Raw genomic sequence first — 24,324 nt, forward strand, 5'->3', positions numbered from 1 at the left:
CGGCGATCGGTAGTTCGCTAAGCCGGCTTGTCGGTGGAGTTTTACCTGGCCGGTCTGGTATGACCGGGCACCGGCTGTATGGTGACTACGAATCGCTGTCCCAATCCGCTGACGATGATCGTGGCGCTAATGACGCTGCCATACCGGTGAGCTGCCCTTAGCGATGAGAGAAAGAGGGGGGAATTACAAGTGTTTTTTGTCTGGCCGTTTGCATCGACACGACTCTGCGCATCTTGCTTCTACTTTCCCCCGTTATTATCCCAATGATGCTACAGGTGTTGTCGTGTGCGAGTGTTTATTAGAGCTCTAATCAACTCGACACATTTGCGGTCTTAATTATGTTTAATTCCTATTTTTAGCTTCAATTAACGCAACTCTTGGTGGCAGGTGTCCGCACAAAAATGAAATGAAAAGTTAATACATTTTGACAGTACGCTTTATATCTTTCCGGTAAACACGCACTAAAAAGTCGTTGCTCTCTAGTAGCCGTTTCTCAACGACAAGGATGTACTCCGTGCTCTGCTTCTTTCTCTCGCCATCGCTCTCTCTCTCTTTCTCTTCCTCTCTCTTGCAGCTTTTCATGGAAACCTCGACTCCTAGTGGAAGCGTGGCTCTCTTTGTTCCTTATGTCACAATCGACACGATACTGTTAGTATCTTTTCTCTATCTCTACTACTATTTCTCCGTTTGTATGGTTCCCTCTCGAATCTCTGCGCACGCTCTCTCTCGAACGCAGCAAGGACTCGTCTAGGACCATCCTTTTCGCTCCCCTGGACGAACCTTGGGTTGCACGGTCGAATCCTTGTGCTTCTGGATAAAAAGGGGCCAACGGAAGGAAAAAGATAGCAACAGATTGCGGGAAAATTTGTGCCAGAGAGCGAAAGCGCTCAAGGTGGGAGAGAAATGGACCATCCCCCATTGCAAGGATAAACGCCAGAGGAAAATTCTAGCAAAAGCGCTTTTCCCCACTAGCGTTTGTTCCACCGCACGGTACGGACCACCGGTGGCACAGTGCTCGGTTCTCCGGTGGAGTGGAGTGGTTGGTCCTCGGAAGGGCCCGGTGGGGCAGTGCAGATTGGATCACTTAGTGTGTGTGTGTGTGTATGTGTTTACGTGCGTTGTGCGTGTGTTTCTTGTTTTCGCGAAAAACACACACAAATTGTGTGAAGGCTAACGTTGCGTGGAAGTGACATAGTTTTGGCCGAAAAAAAGTGGCTCTCGCGACCTCGTTTCGAGTCTCTCGAAGGTCCCGGTGCAGTGATAAGAAGTCACGTGAGTCAACACGCGAGCCCGTCACCATACGCCGACCTTCCCAGGCCCTACCAGAGTCCCCGGGGGGCGGTATCTAGTGCCCCGACGCGCACTGTGGATGTCATCGGTGGGATCCGTCGGTTCAATCCGCCAGCGTTGGCAGCACACCAAGTAGTTGCAGCTGGTTTTGCTTCGAGGCTGCCGGACAAGGCGGTCAAAAGCCATCGTTGCACCGAGTACCAGCGCTAGAGCGCCGGAATCATGGCCGGAAAGCAGAAAAAGGAAAAAGTAATGTATCTAGCACCTTCCGTCCACTGACACGACAGCCTGGCTCTTCAGGCCACATACAGAGCTACACAAACACACGCACACACCTTCTTTTTCTACCCATACACACCCATTAACAATCCGCAGTGTTTTGTCGATTTGGGTCCCACAAACTTGGTCGAATTTGCTGGCATGTCTCTGTAGTGCTTGTTGCGTGCCATGGAGCATCGATTTCCCTCCTCATCCTCCTCTCTTTCTTTCTATCGCACTTCTGGCGCGTGTTCTAAATCTCGTCCACCGGTTAAACCATTGGATTGGGGTCAGCGTTCCGCTAATTGCTTTGCGATGGTTGCATCAATGCTTCGTTGGTTTACCTGACTTTCTCCTGTTTGATGGCCGGTACTCAACCGCTTCAAGAAGTTCCAGATGTAGTTCTTCTTCTGATATAAGCATTGCGGTTTATCTCTTTGGCTGCAGAAAGGTCTGCATAAAGCCTGGGAGTAATCGAATTTTTAGATCCAACAGTATTCACGTCAATACTTAAACTAAAGTTGGTCCATCCTGCCTCGTATACCGGCGCTGATACTGGTTCTTTAGTTTGTACAGAGGATTAAACAGGGCACCATCTGGTTGTTCTTCTGAATCTGCTTTATAATACAAAGTCAAATCCCCTCAATTCGATAAAACGCATTGTGCAACACTCTTGCAATAGAAGATCTTACGTCAATTAGCGACACATTTTCACGCCTTGCTGGGTAGCAACAACGAAGCTGTCCACCGGAATGAATTGAACGAACCAGCCGGATACGATTGCGAATTAATAATACCGGCGGAAACAGAGCGCGCGGCTGTCACACCTGTAGTGGAAGTAGTGATCGTCGATTATACCTGATGATCGCAGGGAAATCGGAGAAGCTACCGGATAAAGTTACAGTTTGCCGACGGCTGCAGATTCATGGTGTGCGGTTTGATCGGATTAGCAGATCGCGCAACCGACCGCAACCAATTGAAGTGAATGTGTACGTGTTTTGTGTTGGTGTTACGGACCGTTTGGCATTAATGATCGAAGGATCGCAGTAGCCCCTTTTGCAAAAAAGTGTTAGCGATTTTGAGATTGAGCAGAAAAAAAAAACCAAAACGCACTCTGTGTGTGGCGCTGTATTATGTAGAGCATCACCTCGCTGGACCGTTCTTTTTCTGTGATTGTGTGCACGTATGTGTGTGTGTGTGATGAACGCAAATTACGAACGTCTGCTTATCAGCAGAAACGCGCTAAATTTATGCATGGCTCTAAAGGTAGGAGGCATAACTTAAGTGTCGTAAGGTAAGGTACTACTTTGCAAACACTTATCTGGTAGCAAGGAGTCACCGCAACGCAGTTTCTCAAGTGTTACCCAAACCGCCGGCCAGAGCCAATCGGTATCTGAAGTGTCAGCTTATGTTACTGATAATACCGTTGATGAGTGCGCTATTGTTGGATCTATTGTGGGCTCCTGGGCTCTGAAGCCGGTAGGTCTACTCAGTTGCAATAAGGCAGTACGCCTTACGAATTTGTCAAATCCATAAATTTTCCACATAATTGGCGTACAAAGAATGAACTTTTCAAAGGTCACATATTTTGCCCTCTGCCTCGTGCCACTCGTCACCCCCGGTTAAACGCTTCATTTTATGCCTGCATGCCACCGTGTACTGCATCTCTGTGTGTTTACGCAATCGCCTACTGATACTGACACGAAGATGCTGCGGTTTATTTGTTCGCACTCGGCAGGTTTGCGGTAGGTTCACCATTGGACCTAATTAAAAGAAATGATTCTTTATCATTCATTTTGTTGATTATGCTTCTTTGCTTCCTTTTTTTTCGTTTTGTGAGATCAAACGAACTGGAACGAAGCGCCAATCAGTGGCTTTCTCCTATCTGCCAAACAAAAAGATTGCCAACAAATGGTCAATAGCCAGGGAATTGAAAAGCAAAGAATCGGGAGCATTTTTGTCGGCACGCTTCTACATCACCCCCCGGATGGGCGAAGGTTCAACGATTCGTGCGGTTGATTGATAAAGTGTAGGTCCCCGGGCACTCCACCCCATGGGTAGTACACTCCGGTATGGTTATCTATGCTCGAGATGACCGCATTGCGGTCAGATAAACATTTGTGTCTTTCACGCACTTCACTAATCGCAACACGGTGTCCCTCCCACAAGTGTGGGAGACTCGATATCGTTCCTGTGCTGTGACTCATCCGCGATACTTTCCACTTTCTTAGTATCTACCCAGCCAGTCAATCGTTGCAAGCGTTGCGAGAAAATTCTTTGTTGTCTGGCTGACGCGTACTAGTTGGCTGTGGTTGCTGTGTTCCGCGGATGACGTGTACCAACGTCGCCCTCTTTCCTGTTTGAAACAATTTTCACGGTGAAGCGAGGAAATGCATTTCCTCCAAAAGGTATACGTTGCGTACGTGGTGATGTGTTTTAGTATCGCCGTCAAAGAGTTTTTTTAATCCATCTTAACCGGATTCTTATAAGTTGAATTAATCAAGCAAACTGGTATGCGGTTCGTTTGTTCGTGCCTACGTCGACATGAGAAAGGAATCCACGACAATTGACGTATGCGTTGATTAGAATGCTAGTGATTAAGGGTTGTCTGGGGTTGGGGCGGTGAAAACTTCATTCAATTAGCACCATTCCAACCCTGTTCGACCCGGCCACAATGCCGGTGGTTCTTATCAAAATCACGTTTCCATTTCGCTAGCGGTGTCACACGGGCTCATTTAATGTAAGCCCGACCACCATTAACATCACCCCGTCCGAGACTGTGCTACCGAACGCAACCAAGCGTTACGTTTTGGTTAGCTTTTACAGTGGATGAGGGTTCATGGTGGTTTCAGTTCACTTTGAACAATTATCTCTATCCAATCTACTGCTCGTCTCGTTCGTTCGAGTGTCATTGGTGTTGCACCCCCATGTGCCCTAGGAGTTATACACCACACACCGGTCAGGATGCGATCTTCGCGGATGATAACGGTACGTAAGTGTTGCCGTACGCTATGCTACGGGCGATCGTAATCGCTCCGGCTCTGTTACCAAGAAGCTACTGCCGCAGGGATGTTATAATTGCTGGTCGGAACCAGATCCCTGTTTGGCGTAACTAAGTGATATAGCAAAACCGTGTTCGATTGGAGTGCCACCTAAGGCAGTGAAGAGTGGCGACAAGAGATGATGTTGATTTTAGAATACATAGTTATGTTGCCTTTAACGGAATGTCTAGCTAGTCTAGACATGACTGGCTTAAACGCGAGGCTTATACGTTGAAATAACAATAGCTGAATTCCTCGTCTTTGTCCTTAGGAAAGCCATCGTCATGATGATGGATGATGGTTCAACAACTTCATTCGCAAGATCGCTCCCTCCCCTCCCCTGTTTTTGCGAAACTCCTCTTGAATTCTTTTAAACATTGTATACTCTTCGGGAAGGCCACGCTTCTCCGACTGTATGTGCGTGAGTGGATCCAATTAGTTGTTCGCAGTTTGGAATCCGCGGATGTCGATTTTGCCAGTGAGCGGCCGGTTTGGAATAGGAAATGGTACCGGCTAAAATCACGACGCAACTATGATTGCGTGCCGCAAATTAATAAAAATTCACGCCGTAAGCTACTATTTGCGTGATTTTTCAATGCGATCATTGACTTTAGGGCGATAAGAAGGTACGCGGAAGGGTGCTTTTGTATATCGGTGTGTATCGGTCTTTGGTTTTTGGACCAAATGATTGATTTTATGGACGCTTTACGACGATTCAATGGTTTCAAGGATGAGCTTGCTCTATGTTTTAGAGAGCTATTGCTGACAGTTCGTGCAAAGCTCAAGAATTTTCGATGCAGTTGTTGTATATCGTTTTGTATGTATTCTCCCCATGTTCCTGAGCTTCGTGTTCCAAGTTTCACACAGACGACTACAAAAAATGTGTCCTTTGTTCTGGAATGTAATCTGCATTCCTTTTGTAGCTTAGCTACAGATTATTAAATTTCTGTTTCAAATAACAGATTCTTCGAAAACTGTCTTTCATCTGCATTTCATTCCATTTTCGATCTGGATTCTGCTCCTATCCTAAATGGTGTCACTCAATTAAACAGTTCCATGAACAGAGAACTTTTAAAAGTTAGCTGGTTCTACACAGAGCAACAAGTGAGTTTAAGTCAATTACTTCAGGAGCTATAGCTGCCGTAACCATGGCTCATATCCGCTGTGTCATTTCCAGTCTGAAGCAACGAACCGGGAATCGATCGGAATTACCCTGTATTCTGTATGTCTTCCTATGTCTGTTTCTTGGAAGATGAACCGAGCGAACCACGGACACTATTGATTGATTTCCCAGAGCGTGGTGTTGGAAATAATGTCGTGATACACTACACTCACCAAACGAAAATCGATGCACTGCCATTAACCATGGTCCGGCGTGTCCGGAGCGCGGAAGACGAGCATTATATATTTACGCACGGTGCGGATGCATCCATACTGTTTACATCGCTATGGCAACATTATATACCGAACCAGCGCACTTTACCTGTAGAGTGGCTCCTTTAGAAGGATAGTCCGTAGTCCGTGGGAATAGTACCAGTAGCACCATCGCAGCCTGTCTGCATACAGCTGCCGTGCCTGGAACAATGTTGAAGAAGTCTTCTTTATGCCTTTATCTTGTGTTAAGTATATTCCTCTCCCGTGCCGCGTAGACTACTGTCTGTTCGCCAACAAGCCAACCTGAACCTGTCAGCAGGTAAGGCTCGATGGTTGTGTTAATATGCATTTCCCCGCGAATTACTTCTTCTCCGCTCCGTCTTCCCTCCCGTCTGGCTTGTTGCTGACGTTAATGGGATTTTGACTTTTTTAGTATTGTGTGTTTTCGTCCTTTCCAGGATATTGGATGTTGTTGTTGCTGCTGCTGCTGCTGTTGGGGGTGATAATCCCAAAAGCAGCTCGGAAGGGGTAGCACATTTGCATGATTTGTTTGTTTGTTGTCTTTTTTTTGGTGCTGCAGTGTCTGAAAGTCTTGGGAAAACTCATGCATTTTCATTTGCATACATTTCCTTCCTCTCGTGTATGTCATGTTATGGTGGCACAGAGACAGACTGAGAGTAATGTAGATTCTTCTGGACAAAAAACGATTCTTCAACTACCGAGCAGTAGCATTTATCAGATTTTGCCAAATGTTCCGAAGTTTCCTTAGCTACTGTCGCGAGTAGAACTTTCACCGGTTAGTACCGAGCGTTTGCAGTTGATGAGCTCTTCATCTGGGCAGAAGATGAACTCCGGGGCCTATAAACCGTGCTATAAACCCATTTTTCATAGACCATTAACTACCGGCCACTGTGGCCCTTTGACGTCGACTGGCTTGAATAGAGTAATGCTTGCAGTTTTTTTTCCTTTTGTGTAAACGGAAACATTTTAAGTGCTTTCCACTCTCGAATCCCATTCTCTTGATGGGTCCATTGATTTGAGCGGACCTTCCGAGGGGACTATCCGTAGGGATTAAATAGAAAGTCTGATTGGATGGGAGAAAACTCGAGGATTCTGGAGGATCGTCTTACAGCAGTTTAACCACCTTAGCGCTGTATTTGCTTCTAGACTAAAGAAGTTTAAGGAGTATTCCTCAGCCACAATAGCAAGCAATAGAATCAAAGTTGAATAGTACACGTTCCTGTAATACTCCATGATAATAAAACAACGGGACAGCCGGTCCTTACAAAGATAAATATAGCATCCATCTAACACCCTTTCGTGAAGATTTAATTGTAAATAATTATAGGAGAGAAAGCGGTTCCCTTTAATGTAACGGTAAATAAATAAATAGCAAATTTACCTAAACATGTCGGCAGTACTGGCGCAGTCGTGGCTTACCAGTTCATAACTGGCTTCCTTATCTATCAACATCTTGAATTATCTTCCCCACCGGAGTCGCACCCTTACCCCGAACATATCCTTAAACAGGTCGTTAACTGTGCGCCCATGAAGACGACGGATCCCAACGAGAAAAGTTCCCTTGGAAGGTGGGGTAAACTCCCAAATTCAGCTTTCCAGATACGGGTGCACAAGTGAAGTTTTAGCTGCCCTACGTCAAGCTCCGCTGATCTGCTGGGCGGTGGTGGCCCACGGTTGGAGTTAAAGGATTTGTGGTTAACGAAAATTTGGCTTTGATGTGCGTTTTGCTGGATGGTCTCGAGCGGATGCGGTTGGTCGTGAAAGAAGTAAGAGTAAAAGGGGAATCCCCTACGTTTTTCGGATGCTGAATAGACCGGTCTTAAGCGCTCATCACCTTAAACATACACTCAAAGGGGTGAGAGCAGAACCCCCATGGTAAAGGCAACGTTCCAACGCAATGTACACGGTTGCTGCCGTTGTGCCGGTACTGATGGTGGTCGTGCTTAATGAACCCTGAACACTAGGACCACTACCGCTTGGTGGTGTTGGTGGTGGTGGTGGTAGTGATGGTGCCAGTATATCCGGTACAGCTTTCCGGCAATTTGTGTTTTGTGTCCATAATATTTTCGGCTTCGTTTCCGCCAGTCGGCGACCGGAGAGGCCGATTCGGGTTCGCTCTCTGTGGACCACACTGTTGTCGTGATGCTTAACGCTATGTGATACAACGGCACGTGTATCCGGTCGATGCTGGTGCGGTGCGGTGTTTAATCCTTCTGCACAACCGTTGCCGGGTCCTTTACGTCCCTTTTTGTTTAAGCTTTTAGCATCCGTTCTCGCGAATAAAAGGGCTCAAGCGAGAAAGAGGGAGAGAGAGCCCACGATTACATCGATTTTTCGCCATAATGTGTTCAGCATGAGTTTCGCGATTCCTGCGCGATGAAATGGCCACCGTGTGCCTCCCTCCCCCCGGCGTCCCTGCTACGTAGATGTAGAGTGTTCGTTTGTTTTCCATGTTTACACACACATTTTATGCCACTTTACGGTAGACATCGAGAGTATACAATGTTTGCTTCACCAAATCAACCATTCCGCATGCATCGACCATTAAACGAACGCTACAATGTCGTGCGCAATGTCACCCTAAATATGGCAAATAATTGCAAAAATCCTGGCCAGACGATCGACATCATTGCACCTGAACGGAGTGGAAAATCCCGGCAAAAAAGTCCGCGTAGCTTTCGGGACTCAAAAAGCTTCACCAAAGATCGGGTGTGCAAAGAACCGCGGAATAATCCGCTCCGTTAATATTTGGCTTTTTATTTTTTCAAAGCTTGGTTTTCCAATGGATTGTACGAGGGGGGGGATTTGGAAAATGAGGAAAGGATCACATCGCCAATTTTTATTTCTACATTTTCCTTTCCTTCGGTGCTCATTTTAATTTGCGGTTTGTGGCTTCCCGGTAACCATTGGTTGGATGGCTTATCGGCATTAAATTGGTTCATGATGCGGATGAGTAATGAGAGAAAGATATGCTTTAATTTCCATTATTAATTTCCATTTCTTCTGTACTGGGTCTGAGAAGGATCTAAACCTTAATACGGGTTTTATTATCGTTTGTTTGGTATTAATCATGGCGAGAAGTATTAGGACAAACGAGATAGAAAGGGCATCATTAAACATTTTTTTTTAAAATTCAAGTTGGCCACTCCTTAATTCCTATTCTTAACCATTGTTCGGATCCAGTTGGCATAAGATTGCTTGTGGGTTATTCATTAAAAATTATTTAACGTCTTACTTTTCATAATTGTAAATACATTTCGGAGAGTTATTTGTGAATGGTTTCATTTTAACCATATACTTATTATTACCCATATAACCATTTTTTATTCTAGCATATGGTTTTCTGTTAATCCGTATGAGAATGTGAACTGATAGAAATATGTATTAAAAATCCAAAACAAAAAGTAAACATATTCACAAACATAGAATGCAGTGTTTTAATTTTATGATGAGCCAAACAGATTGCAACTCCGGCCGACAGCTAATGAACATGATAGCATTAATAGCTATTACGTCAACATTTGTAATCAATCACGTGGTCCTTATGCTTTCATAATTCATAATCGAAAACACTTGAATTCAAAGCGATCCTTCAAACACTGGCACAATGTGGGTTAGACGAGCTCCATTCGATTGTTGTCCAACCGTCAAACGACACAAGAATCGTTTAATTCTCGGAACTCCGGAGAAATGACCGATAAAGCGCCCCAGACCCAGACCAGACACCAGATCATCCTGCATTATCCATGTCCGCATGGCGCAGACGTCGTTTGGTTGCCTTCATGCCTGGGTGTTTGTGTGTGCGTTGAGAGGGTGGCAGAAAAATTCGTGGAAAAAAGTCCCGAATTCTTGGAGAACCCTTGGAGTCCGCATTGTAATCGGGCCACGTCATTCTTTCGTTACTTCTCGGAACACGAGTACCACGTATTTGCTGACACACTCTCCGCTTAGTCATGGGTGGGAGAGAGAGAGAGAGAAAGAGAGTGGGCGGAAGGACATGCTTCGCCTCGGTGCTCACTGTCAAATATTAGCATTGCATGATGACGGAATGAATCAACATTACAGTAGCAGCATACATTATGCTCGTCTACCGCTCGACCATCTCCGTAATGTGGCTCGTGAATTGGCATCGAAATGGACGCTGGAGCGTTGTGATAAAGACTTTGTGTGACAAAAAAATGTATAGCGAACGCCGATGCGGACACGATTCGGCTGTTTGTTGAGGGGAGATGTGGGACGCTCATGTCGCGGAAGCTGCTGTCACCCACTCCGGGGGCATTGCGGATGTCCTGTTTTCGGAGAACCGCAGGTTCATTGTTATTGCTGTTGCTGCTGCCGGCGAGAAGATAAACAGAATGTGCTATCAGACCCCGCCGGGGGGGCCTATCGAGGGGCCTCTCCGCTCCCAAAACCAGCGAACCGTTCGAGTCCTTCCGGTTCAAGTGGTCTCGTTGGAGAGGACAACGCAACGCGACGCGATCCATCCCACGGATCGTGCACACGAGGACACAGTTTGTTCAGGTGGTGGCGGAGCTGGCGCCGGCGGTACTTAGGGGCGTAAATGTTGGGGAATAAATTCTATTTAGTTGATTGCAGGCGGCCCACGACAAGGGTCACCCGCCGATGTGTAATGTAATGAGCGTTCGAGCTCATAATCCGCCGGAAACGCCACCAAAGGGCTAAGGGTTCGGTGCAAAACATGGGGCTTCTGCGCGACTGTTGATTCTGGTCCCATTCGCGCGGGTAGAAGGACTACCAGACACGGGGATAGAGAGGGAAAGAGAGAGGCCATTGAGTTTGTTTTCATTCCATTCCATTTCATTACATTGCCGGTACCGATGTTCCGGACGCAATTAAATAGCTTTTGGTTAATTTATTTTAAGCTACGTTTATACGAGTGGCATTTTAATGAGAATGTAAAATCATGTCGATCCCCCCGGGAAAGTATTGCAACAGACAGATATTAGGTTGGAGCTTTGCAATGCATTGTATTTTGTAACATGAAGTTATTAAAACTTATAACTGCTTCAGTATGTTGCAGAACTAGAAATGTTGTAGAGATTTGGATGAAATTGCTTGTGAAGCATCGCAATGATGAGTTTTAGGATGATTGATTTTTTTTTAATCATTGTAAAACATGTAAAAGCTATTGTCAACAATGTGAATAACTGTTTTTTTATTTATATTTTCAGAACGTTTGAAAAACTCTTATGTGTTGTGCGAACTACTTAAATGTATTCGATTCAGCTATCAAGCTTTCGGACATTCGGGAATGGGAGAGACGCAGTCCCGGGCCGTTAATAGGATCAAACAGATCTGCCATTTTGTCCAGTTCCTGTGCTCGTGCCGATGCACAATCGGACCGCTCGGTTCGCAACTAAGCCGGCTTTTACCTTCGAACATTACCCGTTCCTTTTTCCGCCTTTACTGCCGGACCTCTCTACTGGACCCGGACGTGATGGGTTGGCGTCGGCATTATCGGATGCAAAACACTCACCGATCATGGAACGCGTCCAATTAGGAAAATAGAAGCGCAGGCGGGCAGGCAGGCATGTCGGTTTGACGAATGAGAGAGAAAGAGAGAAAGGGGGTGAAATGGAATCCTCGCTTCGCTTTCTGTTTGTTCAACCTTTCTTTTTGCATTCCTTCCAATCCCTTTCAGGCTCGGATCACATCTTGGCAAATGGTTCAAGAAGACAAGAGGGTGGTGATAAGAACGTATGACGATGGTGATGATGATGATGATGATGATGATGAAGATGATGAAGGACCCCATCGGTATAATGTGTGTCCACTTTTCGCATCACCACCGCCTGCTGCTGCTATCATTCCTGTTGGCTATCGATGTCACATTCTACATAATTTAATGCAAATCTACTAAGAGGACTTTCGCACCGAGAATCATTCTTCGGAACGATTATTTAAATTGTTTAAGCCAAATCAAACCAAATGGGATGTTTCTAATATTCTCGGCCCTTTGGAAGTCGATTGGGAAATGGTTATCAATCTCCGCTCCAGTGGAACTCCTAGAAAATTCCACTAAGAGCTGTACTTAATGCTACAGAGTTCTTAATACCCTTCCATCCCGATAAGGACACACGTTTCGCACTTCAGCAGATTGTGCTTGTGGCCTGGTTACGGTCTGTCCCATTATGCCTGTCATCGGTGTGCTCCCTTTTCCAGGTACTTTAACACAGCGAGAGAGAGAGCAAACCTCCCTCTAGTGGTAATTGATTTAACGATCATTGGATGGCCATTTTCGTACCAGCCGCTCAATCAAGTGATCCCCAAATTGGTTGTGTCAGACATTGGTTTCAGGAGTATTGAAGCCCCTGTGTCTCATACCCTCCCTCCGTCACCAAACAATCAGTTCATTCAAAGGAGGAGTCCGTTGTCGAGAGTGATTTGGTCAATTGTTGTACGATTAGGGTTTGTTTTAGGGTAGGGGAAAGGCGTACCATGAGCAATTCATCAGCAGAGTTGGGTATCAGAAGTGCCATTTTGGCTCTGTCACTCGCTTCTCCGGCTGGAACATATAATATGATATCATCGGAAAAGACTCACCAGGGCTAATGATATCACCGAACATTATAATATCCCGTATGACACAGTCTTGTCGTGGTGCTTCAGCGTTTGCTTTTGGAGATGACGTGCTGATCGGTGTTGACATCTCATACGCTGCACGTGTTCCGTATCGAGAACGGAAATTAACATCTCACCAGCAATTTGCTGCGTCGGTTATCAAATTATAAATATAATTTCCCGCTCATCACATCGGTCTTTTTGTTGTGTTGGAGTTCATGTGATGCAGTTAGTACTGTTTTAGTCACTTAGTGGAGCTTTCAAAGTTGCAATTTCACGATTTCAGACTTGTGTTTCGTCACTTTTGTTGTACTATAATGTATCTAATGAGAAAATCACATTCTGTTTTATTTTAGTTACATGAGTATACAATTAATGGATATTTTTCGAAAGTTCCTGTTCCCAATTCCGCTGGATCCGTACTTAGAATCTCTGGAGTACTGCCCTGCGATGCTACATTAACGATTCGCTGTGAAATGCTTTGAAACGTTCCAACCACCGCAGACACTGTCCTCCGTAGTGGAGTGATGGGTATTAATCGATTTTAGATCATAGAAGCTGCGCTCGATAACGCTGTAGAGGCGACGTCGTGATGTATGGGAGATTGTTGAGCGGCGCACCGTAAATTCATTATGTCGCTCAAAGCCCATGGTTTCGGCCAGCTCGTCAGTTCGGCCCAGCCAGGCAGCGCAAGCCAGTCAGTACCGTGGACCGGTGGAGGGAGTAAATAGCGTTACGAGTTTTCCTTTGATGGTAAACCACAGAGTTTTAATTAAATTTGTCCATCATATTTCTTGTCGTCGTCTCGGTATCTTGGTGTCTTTTGCTTCAGTTTGCCTACAAGGTACATCCACCGAGTCGAGTGGGAATGGAGAAACTAATCATTTGTTTTCTATGGCCAAACATCATCGTTCACGGCGATCGATAAACCGCTTCGTTAGGGCGCGACGATGGTCAGTGAAATTTGGGACCATTGCTACGTTGCGTTCTAATTGTGATCGATCGGTAGGGCACACCAATAATTAAGGAGAATCATTAACAACCCCGTCTCGTTGTAGGCTGTTTGGGGTGGAGTGACGAGTTTTCGGCTAGTGAGATGACTCTTTAAATCAACTCCAGGTCGGCTCCAGACGAGGCGAACCGCCATCCACGTCAATCAACGCCTCAATCGCTGTCAACAATTAATGATGAACTTTTCATTGTTCATATTGATAGACGCATAGAGAAAACTTTCGGCCCTAATTTGCTCATGTTCGAGAGATCCATAAAACTTCCTCCTTCCTTTAAGTCTTTTGCACTAATGTGCACCAAAGGAGGCGCATCGGGTTCTGCTCATCATTCATCATTTAAATGGCGATTTGCGTTATCGTTGTAAGATGAAAACCCACAAAAAACTTAAATAATCCCTCATTCTTTTCAGTCGATGCCAGGGATTGAAGTTGCGTGCCACTTCGCCCTGCGTTGCGTCACATTTTATCATCCTTCATCCCCGCGCAAAACTCGAACTCGCAAAGCATAATGGTACCCACCAACCCAACGGTAAGGGATGATAATTTTCCAGCGATAAGCGCATTATTCGCGTCTAACATGGCGGATTTTCCACGGACACGGCCGGGAGCAGCACGTGTAGGAGTTGCTACTGGTGGTGGCACAAGAAAGCGATGTTCCGTTTGCGTGATAAGCGACTTAAATCGCACATTTCGCTCATTCATCGCAACTTTCGCCCATTGTGTGGCCCCGAAAATGGTTCTTAAATTTCCGGTGGAAATGTTGGACCGCGGAGGACCAGTACCACGAGCGATACGCAAAACGCGATAGGAATGTGCTTTGTGGAGTGGTTTCCATATTCTCTTCGAGTGGTCCAGGATGAGCAGCGGCTGTAATGTAGAAAGTTTTGCAAAGTTTAGTAGTTGATTGATATACTTTCGCTTCGAGTGTTTGTCTTTCCTTGTTTGCTATTTCGTCCTTTTGTTTCCCATATAGTTGTTGAATCGTTCGCTGAATTATGAATTCCTGCCCACCAATGCCATCCATCTTTGGGCGTGGTAGACGATTAATACACACTGGCATGGGTGGCACGCGTTTGATTGAGCATTCGAGCTTGCCCCATGGTTGATCAATAAATCTTTCAATTAACGTAAAAGCTCCTGGGGTTACGATTTATCACTTTGGCTTTTGATTCAGTTTCCATGTTCCGCTTCTCATGTGCCGTGCTCACCTGAGCTGTCGGTATGTAACGTCTAACTGACGTTTAAATTTACGACCATGCGGCTACCGCTGGAAAAAAGGGCTTTTGTGTTCCTTGTTTGATAAATTTTGGAACCTTAAGCGAATGTTCGAAAATGCTACAGGGTAGGTTGATTGAAAATCTGGCCGTTTCAACGCTTTTACGATGGTGATGCCCGTGAATCCCGACGTGGGAAGACGGATCGATACTTCCGTTCTCAAATCTTTCTACATGATTGACCATGTGATTGAAGCTGACGGAAGCTGACCAGGTAAGGGGCCAGTTGGCATGTGTTGGTAGGGATAGGGGCCGGGAAAATCAATTTCCTGCCATTTTTCCTCGTCCACGATAACATCATTTCACCATCACCGTGTCTGGCTAACCAGCCCCATCGGCTAATGTGGCTGGCGATTTGGGAAAACGTGTTGCTTCCCGAGCTGACCAACTGGTAATTTACGTCCGCAAGTCCCGAGGCTTCAGTCGAAGGAAATGTGGAAAATGTTGTGTGTGTGTGTGAGGAACAAATATGTTTCATCATTCAAATCGATAAATTGTGTTCGTGTGCTTTTATATGACAGGATATATTAGTCTTCAAATGTATCAAATATTCCTTTATATTTTCTTTTTTCTTCTACTTTTTGCGACAATAATACTCAGCCTGAACAGTATTTTTCTTGGTTTTTCATGCACATGTTATGAAGTAATAATCAAAATAGTATAACAGAGTGCTTGACTGCTCGTCGTTTTAATGTAATGACATACATTGTTGAAGTTATTCAACCAATTAATAATATATTATTGACGAGCAGGTCGTACTTCAAAGAGAATTGATTGATCACGCACCACAGTGATTGCTATTTTCATTTCACACACACGAAGATTGCATTCCATGCTGGCGGAAAATCAACCACCCCGTGTCAGTAAACACCAGATCGGGCCATCGGGAGGCCATAAAGTCAAACAACTGACATGGACACTCGCCTCGTCCTCAACAAACAACCAAACAAATATATGTTCAATGTTCAAAAGCGGAATGTTGTTCACTTTCCTTGAATCTACCGTTCGCTCGCCCATCGTACAATCGCGTTGGAGGCCAAAGCTTTAAAGCAGGCGAAATCTGCTCCTGGTCTGGGCTGGGAGGTGGGCTCCACTTTGACAGCGTGTGACATCCACTGTCACGCGATACCTAGAAGGCTCGACGGATGCCGTGGCTTGTGCCACGGATAGACACCGAGATAGCGGTCCGATGGCGAGAGACTTTGGACTTTTCTGAAGCTGCGGTGTTGCGGCGGGAGTTTGGTTGCAGCAGGATTGCGGTTTTGGCTGATAATTTTAGAAACTTGCTGCCTGCGCTTTACCCAAACCGTAACTTAATGGTACGTTTACAATGCGCTGCTACCAACTAATGCAGTTTACATGTCCAGGTATCTTAAAGCCTTTGGACTATGGATAGATCCATTTGAAAACCGATGAATAATGGAATAGTATTGCGAATCAATTATTTGCTATCCAGTGCATCACTCACAAAGTGCGAGTAAAGGAGTGTGGTAACGAATCCCTTATACACCCGAAGGGATCCCCTGTACTTGCTCATTGCTTGCCGTTCTGCATCAAGAAAGATTACGTGGAAATGCAACCAACGGAATGGGGCTCCTTTCCGGCAGCAAAAGTGCTGCAAAGCTCTCCGGTAGGCTTTAGCCATTTGTGGAACAATTCATTCAAGACCCCAAACCACTCGTAAGTCCTCCTCTGCCAGGCAGCCGGTACCGGTGCTCTGTTTGAAAATTGCTTGGAAAATCTCATGTGGAAGATTTATTGCTTGCTCGAGAAGCAGTCCCGGCATCCTCGGTCCACAGACAGAAGAGACAATGGCATCCTTCGGATCGAATTTGTGTTTCATGTGGCGCAGGAAAACAAACGAAGGAGTGAGCGAGTGGAAGCTCGACTCACCACCGAGCAAACGACAACGCCGGTGACGGCTGGTTGGTGTTGGTGCCTTTGTTTCGCAGAAACCATCGTGCTATTCCGTCCCGAGATGGGTCTGGGGTTCCCTTGCGTGCTTTGTAGTTTCTCGTTGCTTGAGGTAAGAAATGAAGGTAGAAGCCGTTCCTTGGAGCGTTCGTGCCGTGTGCTGTGCGTGGGAAAACGGTGAGTCTTCTAGTAACCACAGCAGTACCGCAGCAGGTTGGTGGCGAATCTAAGCAAGCGCTTGCTGCTGGAATATGAACCAGCACTTGAGCCTGTGAAGTGACATCAAGTGACATGGTTAGCCATGTTTCTCTCGTTTGCGGCTGGTGGTGGTTAATGTACTGTTTTGCAGTGCGGCCAGGAACGGTAGTTCGTTAAGTAGCTGCATTCGAGAATTGCATTAGTACACGGGAAGTGGCTTCCCAATGAACTTACGGTTTATGGGACATACATTATATTACACCTTTAATGGAGTAATTTCATTTCCTCCTCGTTAGAACAATTTTAAACTGGTGTTTGGGACGTAAAGCTCGTCGAAGCTTTTGTCATACAGAAAGGTGTACTGCTTGCAATAGTTACCAAATAACATGGTTTATGTAAGGACGAGCTGCTTTTAAATCATCATTTTAAATGATGTTTCCGTACATCCTTACGTATGCTTAAAAAAAGGTATGCAAAAAATATTATAGGTCTACTTCGTGTTTGCATAACATTCAACATATAGCTGAGAAAAAGGTCAAACTTTGTACTAGAAATGGCATAGGGCAATCAGCCTAACAAAGCATATCTTCGGGTATGTCATTATAAGGAATTGATGTTTTTTTGCAGAAAGTTGTGCTTTACTCAAACAGTAGCTTTAGGTCTAGTATAAACACTGTCATTCCAAAAACCCTACAGTTGGCTGTTAATGGAAGGAAACGTGAAGTATGGATTTTAATTTGGAATAATTTTGGATCCGGAGTTTATTTTCTTTTTATATCACAGTCCCGGCCTAGGCTATCTCATTCCCTGTCCCTCGGAGCTGTACAAGTTTGCTAGCCTCCCAGGAACTGTGAAGGAAAATATAGTTCCATTCCAATGTACTTACAATCTTTATTGGTCTTATTTTTATCACTTCGTGAGATTGCCTGAGTTGTCGTGATATTTTATTTTTTAAACGATTGCGATGCTTTATATTCCATGTGGAGACAATTATCGTCCTGCGTATTAAAATTTAAACATGTGTATGAGAGTAGCTGACTTCATTTACATAACTGTTGATAGTAAAATCGATATTTTATGCAGTTGCAATTCAAAACACATTTAGAGACATTTTAATGTTCTTATATCTCGGATCTCTTCGGTTAATAAGCGCCTATACCTGTTCAATATTTCCCTTTGTTCGCACATTCCGTCGGTTCCAAGCATTTTCAATCACAAAACACGCCAATACCATTGCAAGTACAGCATTCCCATTGCTCCTGAAGAAGCGTCGGTTTGGAACTTCTATTGCCCCCCAAACGATCGCATGATCAACACACTGCCATACGGACCTGGTACCATACCATGGTTTAAGGTGTGCTTCATGTTCGTTTGTTTCAAAAACTGTCCCCATCAGCACAATAACCACCACGCCACGTTTTCTGTCACCTGAATCAACTCGCGATCGTCGTGCCAGCGTCGTGGTTGCGGTGTGTTATCGTTTTACATTCGTTAAAGCGATCGGAATAGCACACCTAGCACACACACATACTCATACAGATACCACCGGTGCCATCGTGCTCCCAAAAACTGTACGCGCGCAACGTAACACCCCCTCTAGGCTAGCCGTGGGTTCCATTTCAACCTGACGAACTTGGCGGGTGCCAGCGGGACACGCAAGCCTGACAGACAGCCGACCGTTCAGACCTCGTCCGATGTCGACAGAAATGACAAGGCCTAGATCAACACCATTGGTCTGCACCGGCCAGGCAAGGCACAAAGTGTGGCTGTGCGTGTTGTGTGATGGAAGCACGAGCACGGATGGAACTCGTTAGCCCCCCGTGGCCGTCGGAAGATTGGGTTGGCTATTTTCGGGAATTCGCTTTCCGGGACTTCACAAGACCATTGTCCCGCCGCTTGCGGCTTGCTGCTTCATTCACTGTTTTACGGTCGCGGAGAGTGGTAATGAGTTTGGTGAAGCGTCGTGGACGTGAATTCGGTGCCGGTGCGGGTGTGACCACCGGTACGCTGGTTCTCTCGATAGTGCTGAGTGTTGTGGTGTTGTGTGCTGTTCTTGTGCTAATCCTGCCCTGGCCACTCCCGTACAGCCAGTCGGTCGAGGAGATCATACACGATCGGACAGCGTACCTACGAGAACAGTGTCATTCGGCAGCGGTGCTTTCTGCCGGTGCTGACACAACCCCGAAGTACTACTATCAGCAAGCATTCCACAACTACTTCTATCAGGCCCGAGTAGGGCTGCTCTGGTGCTCGATCAGCAAAGTGGCATCCTCTAGCTGGATGTACCAGTTCAACCAGTGGGCCGGTGTTCCTCGTGAAAAGATCGATCGCATGGCCACCGAAATGAAGGCATTGGCACGCGTCAACTATCCTTTACCGACGCGTGCGGATGTCGAGCAGATTAAACTGCTATCGGCTGCCGGTGTAGCCAACGAGCGCATGGTAGTGGTGCGCGATCCGATGGATCGGTTTGTCAGTACGTATGAGGATCTGATCGTACGACCGAAGAGTAACAACTATCTGCATCTCCGACGTTTTATCTTCCGTGAAGTGCACGGAGTGAACGTGATGGTCAGTAGCCGGGCACGACCATGGGATCGATTCTGAGGTTCGATTCTGTGTTCGATCTGAGCAGGAAGTTGATTTTCTGGATTTTCTCTCATTTCAAATGCCGATCAACATCCGCCACCACCGTGGACTACTGCGCCTTCAGCAGAATGAGACTGTCCCGGTACCGAGCTTTGCCGATTTCACCGAGTTTGTGCTACGTAGGACGAACCTTCTGGATCCACACTGGAACAGCTACTGGAACCTGTGCGATCCCTGCTTTCTTGAGCCGACCTTTATCGTGAAGCTGGAAACGTATGATCGAGATGTGGCGCATCTCCTACGACGCCTGAACTTGACCGCTAGCAAGGCGGATCGGTTCGAAGGACATCGATTAAATGTGAATCATGATAGGAAGGGAGGAAGCCAGACTTCCTCTACCAAATCACGCTCATCGACCATTGACCGTTTGGCAGAACTGACAGCGGATCAGTTCGAGCGGTTATACCATCGGTACGAGCTAGACTTTCGATTGTTCCAGTACGATGCTAGCCAATATTTCGCGCTTTTCAAGTGAAATCGTGCTAGGTACAAGCCACACACACACTCCGCGGGGCGGATCCCGGAGTCCAAGTGATTTAAATAAAATGTGATAAACAAGGCGAACAGCAATCGTGCGCGGATTGTACAATTACAGCAATTTATTTCTCATTTGTACAAGTGCTCTGATGTACAATAGAGTGGCGGCCGCTTAATCCACCGCATTGGCTCCCACCAGCGTTGTACAACAATAATACTTAATTTATGGACAAGAGTTCAAACAGATGGCAAAAAAGGAGAAGACAGAACGCAGACCCCCGGTCCTTCTTTGCTAGCATTAGAAGGAGAAACGGTTAACTGTCGTTTACGGTTTACCGTACCGAGCTCCTAGCTCTTACCAATGGCACACCATTGTTCCGAGAAGCTATTCAGGATGCTGTTCTTTCATATGCTGTGCAATGCATAGGAGATAAAGCTCAGCTGAAATCTCTCGTCGTCTCGCCGTGAAATTCATATAATGACAACGATCTGTGCGGGAATAGGTCTGGATTTTTTTCCATGTCTCGTCACATTCAGGAGATGCATGTTTCAAATTGCTTTCCTTTTCTCCCTCTTGCCATGAATGTGACTTTTTGCTTTTTTCCACCATTCAATGCAGAATACTGGTGGTACCGGTGGTAGTGTTTGCATAGAAATTATGGAAATAGTTGAAAATCAGAACATAATAGAAACGTTATGATTACGTTTCATGCTAGTTTGCATTCCGTCTATTCAGTATTGATATTCGACTGTTCAGCGATTGTCTCGGAATTATCGTGCTTCAGCCAGCGCCGGTGGGCCACTAAGTAGCCTAGCATCCGCCCTAGCAAATGCCAAGAATTCACCGAATAGAAGCTCGTGGCATTTGCATAGAATATTTCGTAATCCTAAAACCACCCTCACGCTAGCGGCACTATTCATGGAAGATGGTACACCGTCGCGTGCTGTCCGTGCAAGTGAGTGAAGGCTCGAAATGGACCGCAAGTTTTGGATATGATTCTGATTTACATTTTCATGACACTCACCGCCAATGCCCGATGCGGTCGATGTGTGTCGCGTGGCCTGATTTGCAAGTTGCGTATGTTAAACGTATGCAAATGTTGATCTCCAATAAACTCCTTAGGCCTGTCGACGGCCCAAGACCGACCGGTGTACCGTGAGGAGGAGACGTCGCACATTAACCGATGCATTCATAATATATCTTTCCGTTTTCCCAACCGCTTAGCGCGAGAACCAGGTAACCAGAATCCAGGGTTTTCGATGAAGACATTAAGAACCCGAACGATCGGTGTCATATTAGCATGCGTTATTTGCGATAGTTTCTGGGGTTTGCACGGCTAAAATGAGTTTTCGCAACAAAGTTTCTAAATTATTAAAATTTATAATTTCAATGCATCGTGGGAAATCCTTCGAATGCGATCTGCATCTGGTTGTGACTGGCGAGAAGCGGATTTGCACCAGGAAGTAGGAATCCGTAGGGGAATGTTGTGCTTGGCTAAAACTAAATCCCATCAAACTGGTCTTCGGCACACACGGTTGCCACCGGATGGCAACCTTGATCCTTTGTGCCAACGAATATTGGACAGCAAAATAAACAACCGGCCCTTCTAGTGGGATGTCTTGTGCCGTCGTTCACATGTGGCGGGCAGACACAACCAGACACACACACAGTAGGCGTTGGTTGCCCCGAGAGTATGTATCCTTACATCACCGGCATGACCTAGCAACAAACTGAACATCCTTCCATCTATCACGCTTCTGTGCACAGCGGCCACAGACACACACACACACTCTCTAGTACATACCTATACCTATGGCCAGATTGTTGTGGTGTTCACCTTTGTGCATAAGAGTGGTGAGAGCAGAAATATGTGGCACAGTACACCCCGGAATGCTCTTGTGGTCCGAAACTTATCCACGGGATATTGGGACATCTCATGCTGACAGCTCATGTGGGTATGCTGCATGATGTGCTCGACCTGCGCTGAAGGTAGAATGACGTTGGCATTAAGTGGCAACAATGCACAGTGGCCGACACTATAGTGGGACTTGCTGTTAGCACCCCATAATAGGGAACCCTATTTATGGTGCTGCCTTTGAATATATTAAACTCGATGTTAATATATTGCATTCCAAACTAATTTCTATCGCTGCTAATACAACTTTTTTAAGACTTATATCTTAATTCCAGCAATGTTGCTTAAATAAATGACTTTTTCTAGTATGGAATTGGACCGTCAATTTGTTGTGGGAATGAAAATGAATCCTAACGGGCTAGAGACACTTCCGCCGTATACGCCAGTCCATATGCCAGTAGCCATTGCTGACGTTCTCTCGATGTCGCTCGTCACGAAATGCAACAGGAAACGGCTGTATGTCTACGCTGTTCAATACTGCTTAATCAATTTTCGCTGTGATGCACCGGAAGCAGAAAGCTAGACGTAGGCCTTCCGGGGGCCGATCAGAGAGTGAAGCGAAAAAATCGGGAATGTTTGCAAAAAAATGGCCATCGTTTCAAATTGAAAAATAGCAATCGAAGTCGAAAAGCTGCTCCGCAATTGCTGTGCTCCTCTACCTCTATCGGGCACCGTCCGGCCAGCTTTGCTTTGCGTTTTGCCTGTGGCGGCTATCCGGGTGACACTACAAGCTCCGACAGACCGAAAGGACGCCATGAATTCGTTTATTGAATTCACGGTCCAGCAGAACCACGCGACGTACGCTATACGTCGCTCGCTGTACGACGCTGTTCTAGGGGGAGGTTCTAGGATTATCGAAAAAAACGAAACGAAAAATTCTTGACGAGCAGAAGCAGAATATGATGGAATAGCTAGCAATTCATGCAGTTGTGCCAATGTGCACCAGGTCCACGGGGAGGAAAAAATGGAACACGAATAGCTATGTGAAGGTCGAAAGTGTGTAATAAATAGCGTGCAGTATATTTTTTATCCGTACGCGTAGCCACGTGGTCACGACTATTACCGGGAAGTGCAGGGAGAAGGTGTGTCGCTCCTTCTCCTGTGGTCTGTGAGATTGAAATGCAATCTAGCGACATCAAATGCATATGTCCAGCGAATGAAGTTTCTATTTCTGTTTCTGCTTGATAAACGGGAAAATGGCGAAAAGAAAAGGTACGACTTTGATAAGTGAAGCGAAACAGGTATGATGATGATGTTCACTAGAAGATTTGTTTTATTTTTAGAACGCTTGCCATTGCCAATGTCGACCCGGGTAATACGTTCCATTGTAGTCGCTGTGTCCGTAAATGGTTCGATTGAATGATAGCCGGACCTTTCCGAGTGGTCTGAGGGAACCAACAGCAATTTCCGTAGATTAGAATTTGTTCGTTGTCTTGCGCAAGTGATGGAAAAGCCACGTGCCGGCAAAAGTCAATGGCTTTTTAATTATTCAATTTCCATTTCCACGCTAAGCGTTGGTGCGGCTGATCACGGGAGATATGCGAAGAAATTGGCCGCAGTGATCGTAGTATCGGAATGAATCATTGGATTCTGTGGAAATCGGGGTCGGTTTTAAATATTTAATGTCGAATGTTTATAGCAGATTGGCACGTGTTCGGTAAACTGTTCGATGTCGCAATGTTTGCGTAAATTTCTCAAAGACAAAAACAATCCGAGGCTATGGATGTAGTACGATTAGAATTGAAAATAATATCCACTAGCACTCCCGCATCGCCGTTTGCTTCACGTGTCTTCGACAGAAATTGTCATTTAAAGCGTTAAAGCACACCCCCTTTTTGCTCGATTGCGCCATGTCAATCTGCCACTGACGCCATACACGTGCTTACATAAACAATAGCGGTAATAGTGTAACGACAACAATCGACCGCACCTGTTTCCTTGCGGCGGCAGCACCGCCATGCGTCACTGGGAACGATGCTGCTCGCAAGGTAAGGTGCTTAACCGTAAGATGGAGGAAGAAAAACAACAGGATGAAGATGAGACAGCTGAAATATGATAAGCCGAAAGCACCTCAGCCATCAGCCGGGGACCACAACCTCTCTAAAATCGATACTCATCCACTGGCATTTACTCTGCTGTCGACCACGAGCACCTTGCGGTTGCGAAGTATCAGCTCACACACACACACACACGTAATCCATTTGATTGCCAGAAGACATCCATCCCTCGGTTACATCCGCGGTAAGCTACTTATAATTGACATTCGGTTCGGCGTCTTCTTTTTCCAAACCATTCGCAATTGATAACGGTGGCATATTTT

The 24,324-nt window shown here is 45.8% G+C and overlaps 2 protein-coding genes across 2 annotated transcripts in view; both read left to right on the plus strand.

The window, feature by feature from the left end:
• LOC125957817 (calcium-transporting ATPase type 2C member 1) overlaps positions 1 to 24,324 on the plus strand; it is a 51,711-nt gene that overhangs the window by 1,257 nt on the left and 26,130 nt on the right. The window lies entirely within an intron of this gene.
• On the plus strand, positions 18,032 to 24,220 carry LOC125957826 (carbohydrate sulfotransferase 8-like). Its single transcript, XM_049690809.1, has 2 exons — positions 18,032 to 19,533; positions 19,676 to 24,220. The coding sequence occupies exons 1-2, from the start codon at positions 18,745 to 18,747 to the stop codon at positions 20,084 to 20,086; spliced, it is 1,200 nt and encodes a 399-aa protein (XP_049546766.1). The 5' UTR covers positions 18,032 to 18,744; the 3' UTR covers positions 20,087 to 24,220.

Source organism: Anopheles darlingi, chromosome 3 (genome assembly GCF_943734745.1).
Source record: "Anopheles darlingi chromosome 3, idAnoDarlMG_H_01, whole genome shotgun sequence".
Lineage (NCBI taxonomy): Eukaryota > Metazoa > Arthropoda > Insecta > Diptera > Culicidae > Anopheles > Anopheles darlingi.

Coding starts and splice junctions, on each gene's coding strand:
- LOC125957826 (XM_049690809.1), top strand. CDS start 18,745: ATGGAAGCACGAGCACGGATGGAACTCGTTAGCCCCCCGTGGCCGTCG. Junction 19,534..19,675: donor TGCACGGAGTGAACGTGATG/GTCAGTAGCCGG, acceptor CTGCGCCTTCAG/CAGAATGAGACTGTCCCGGT.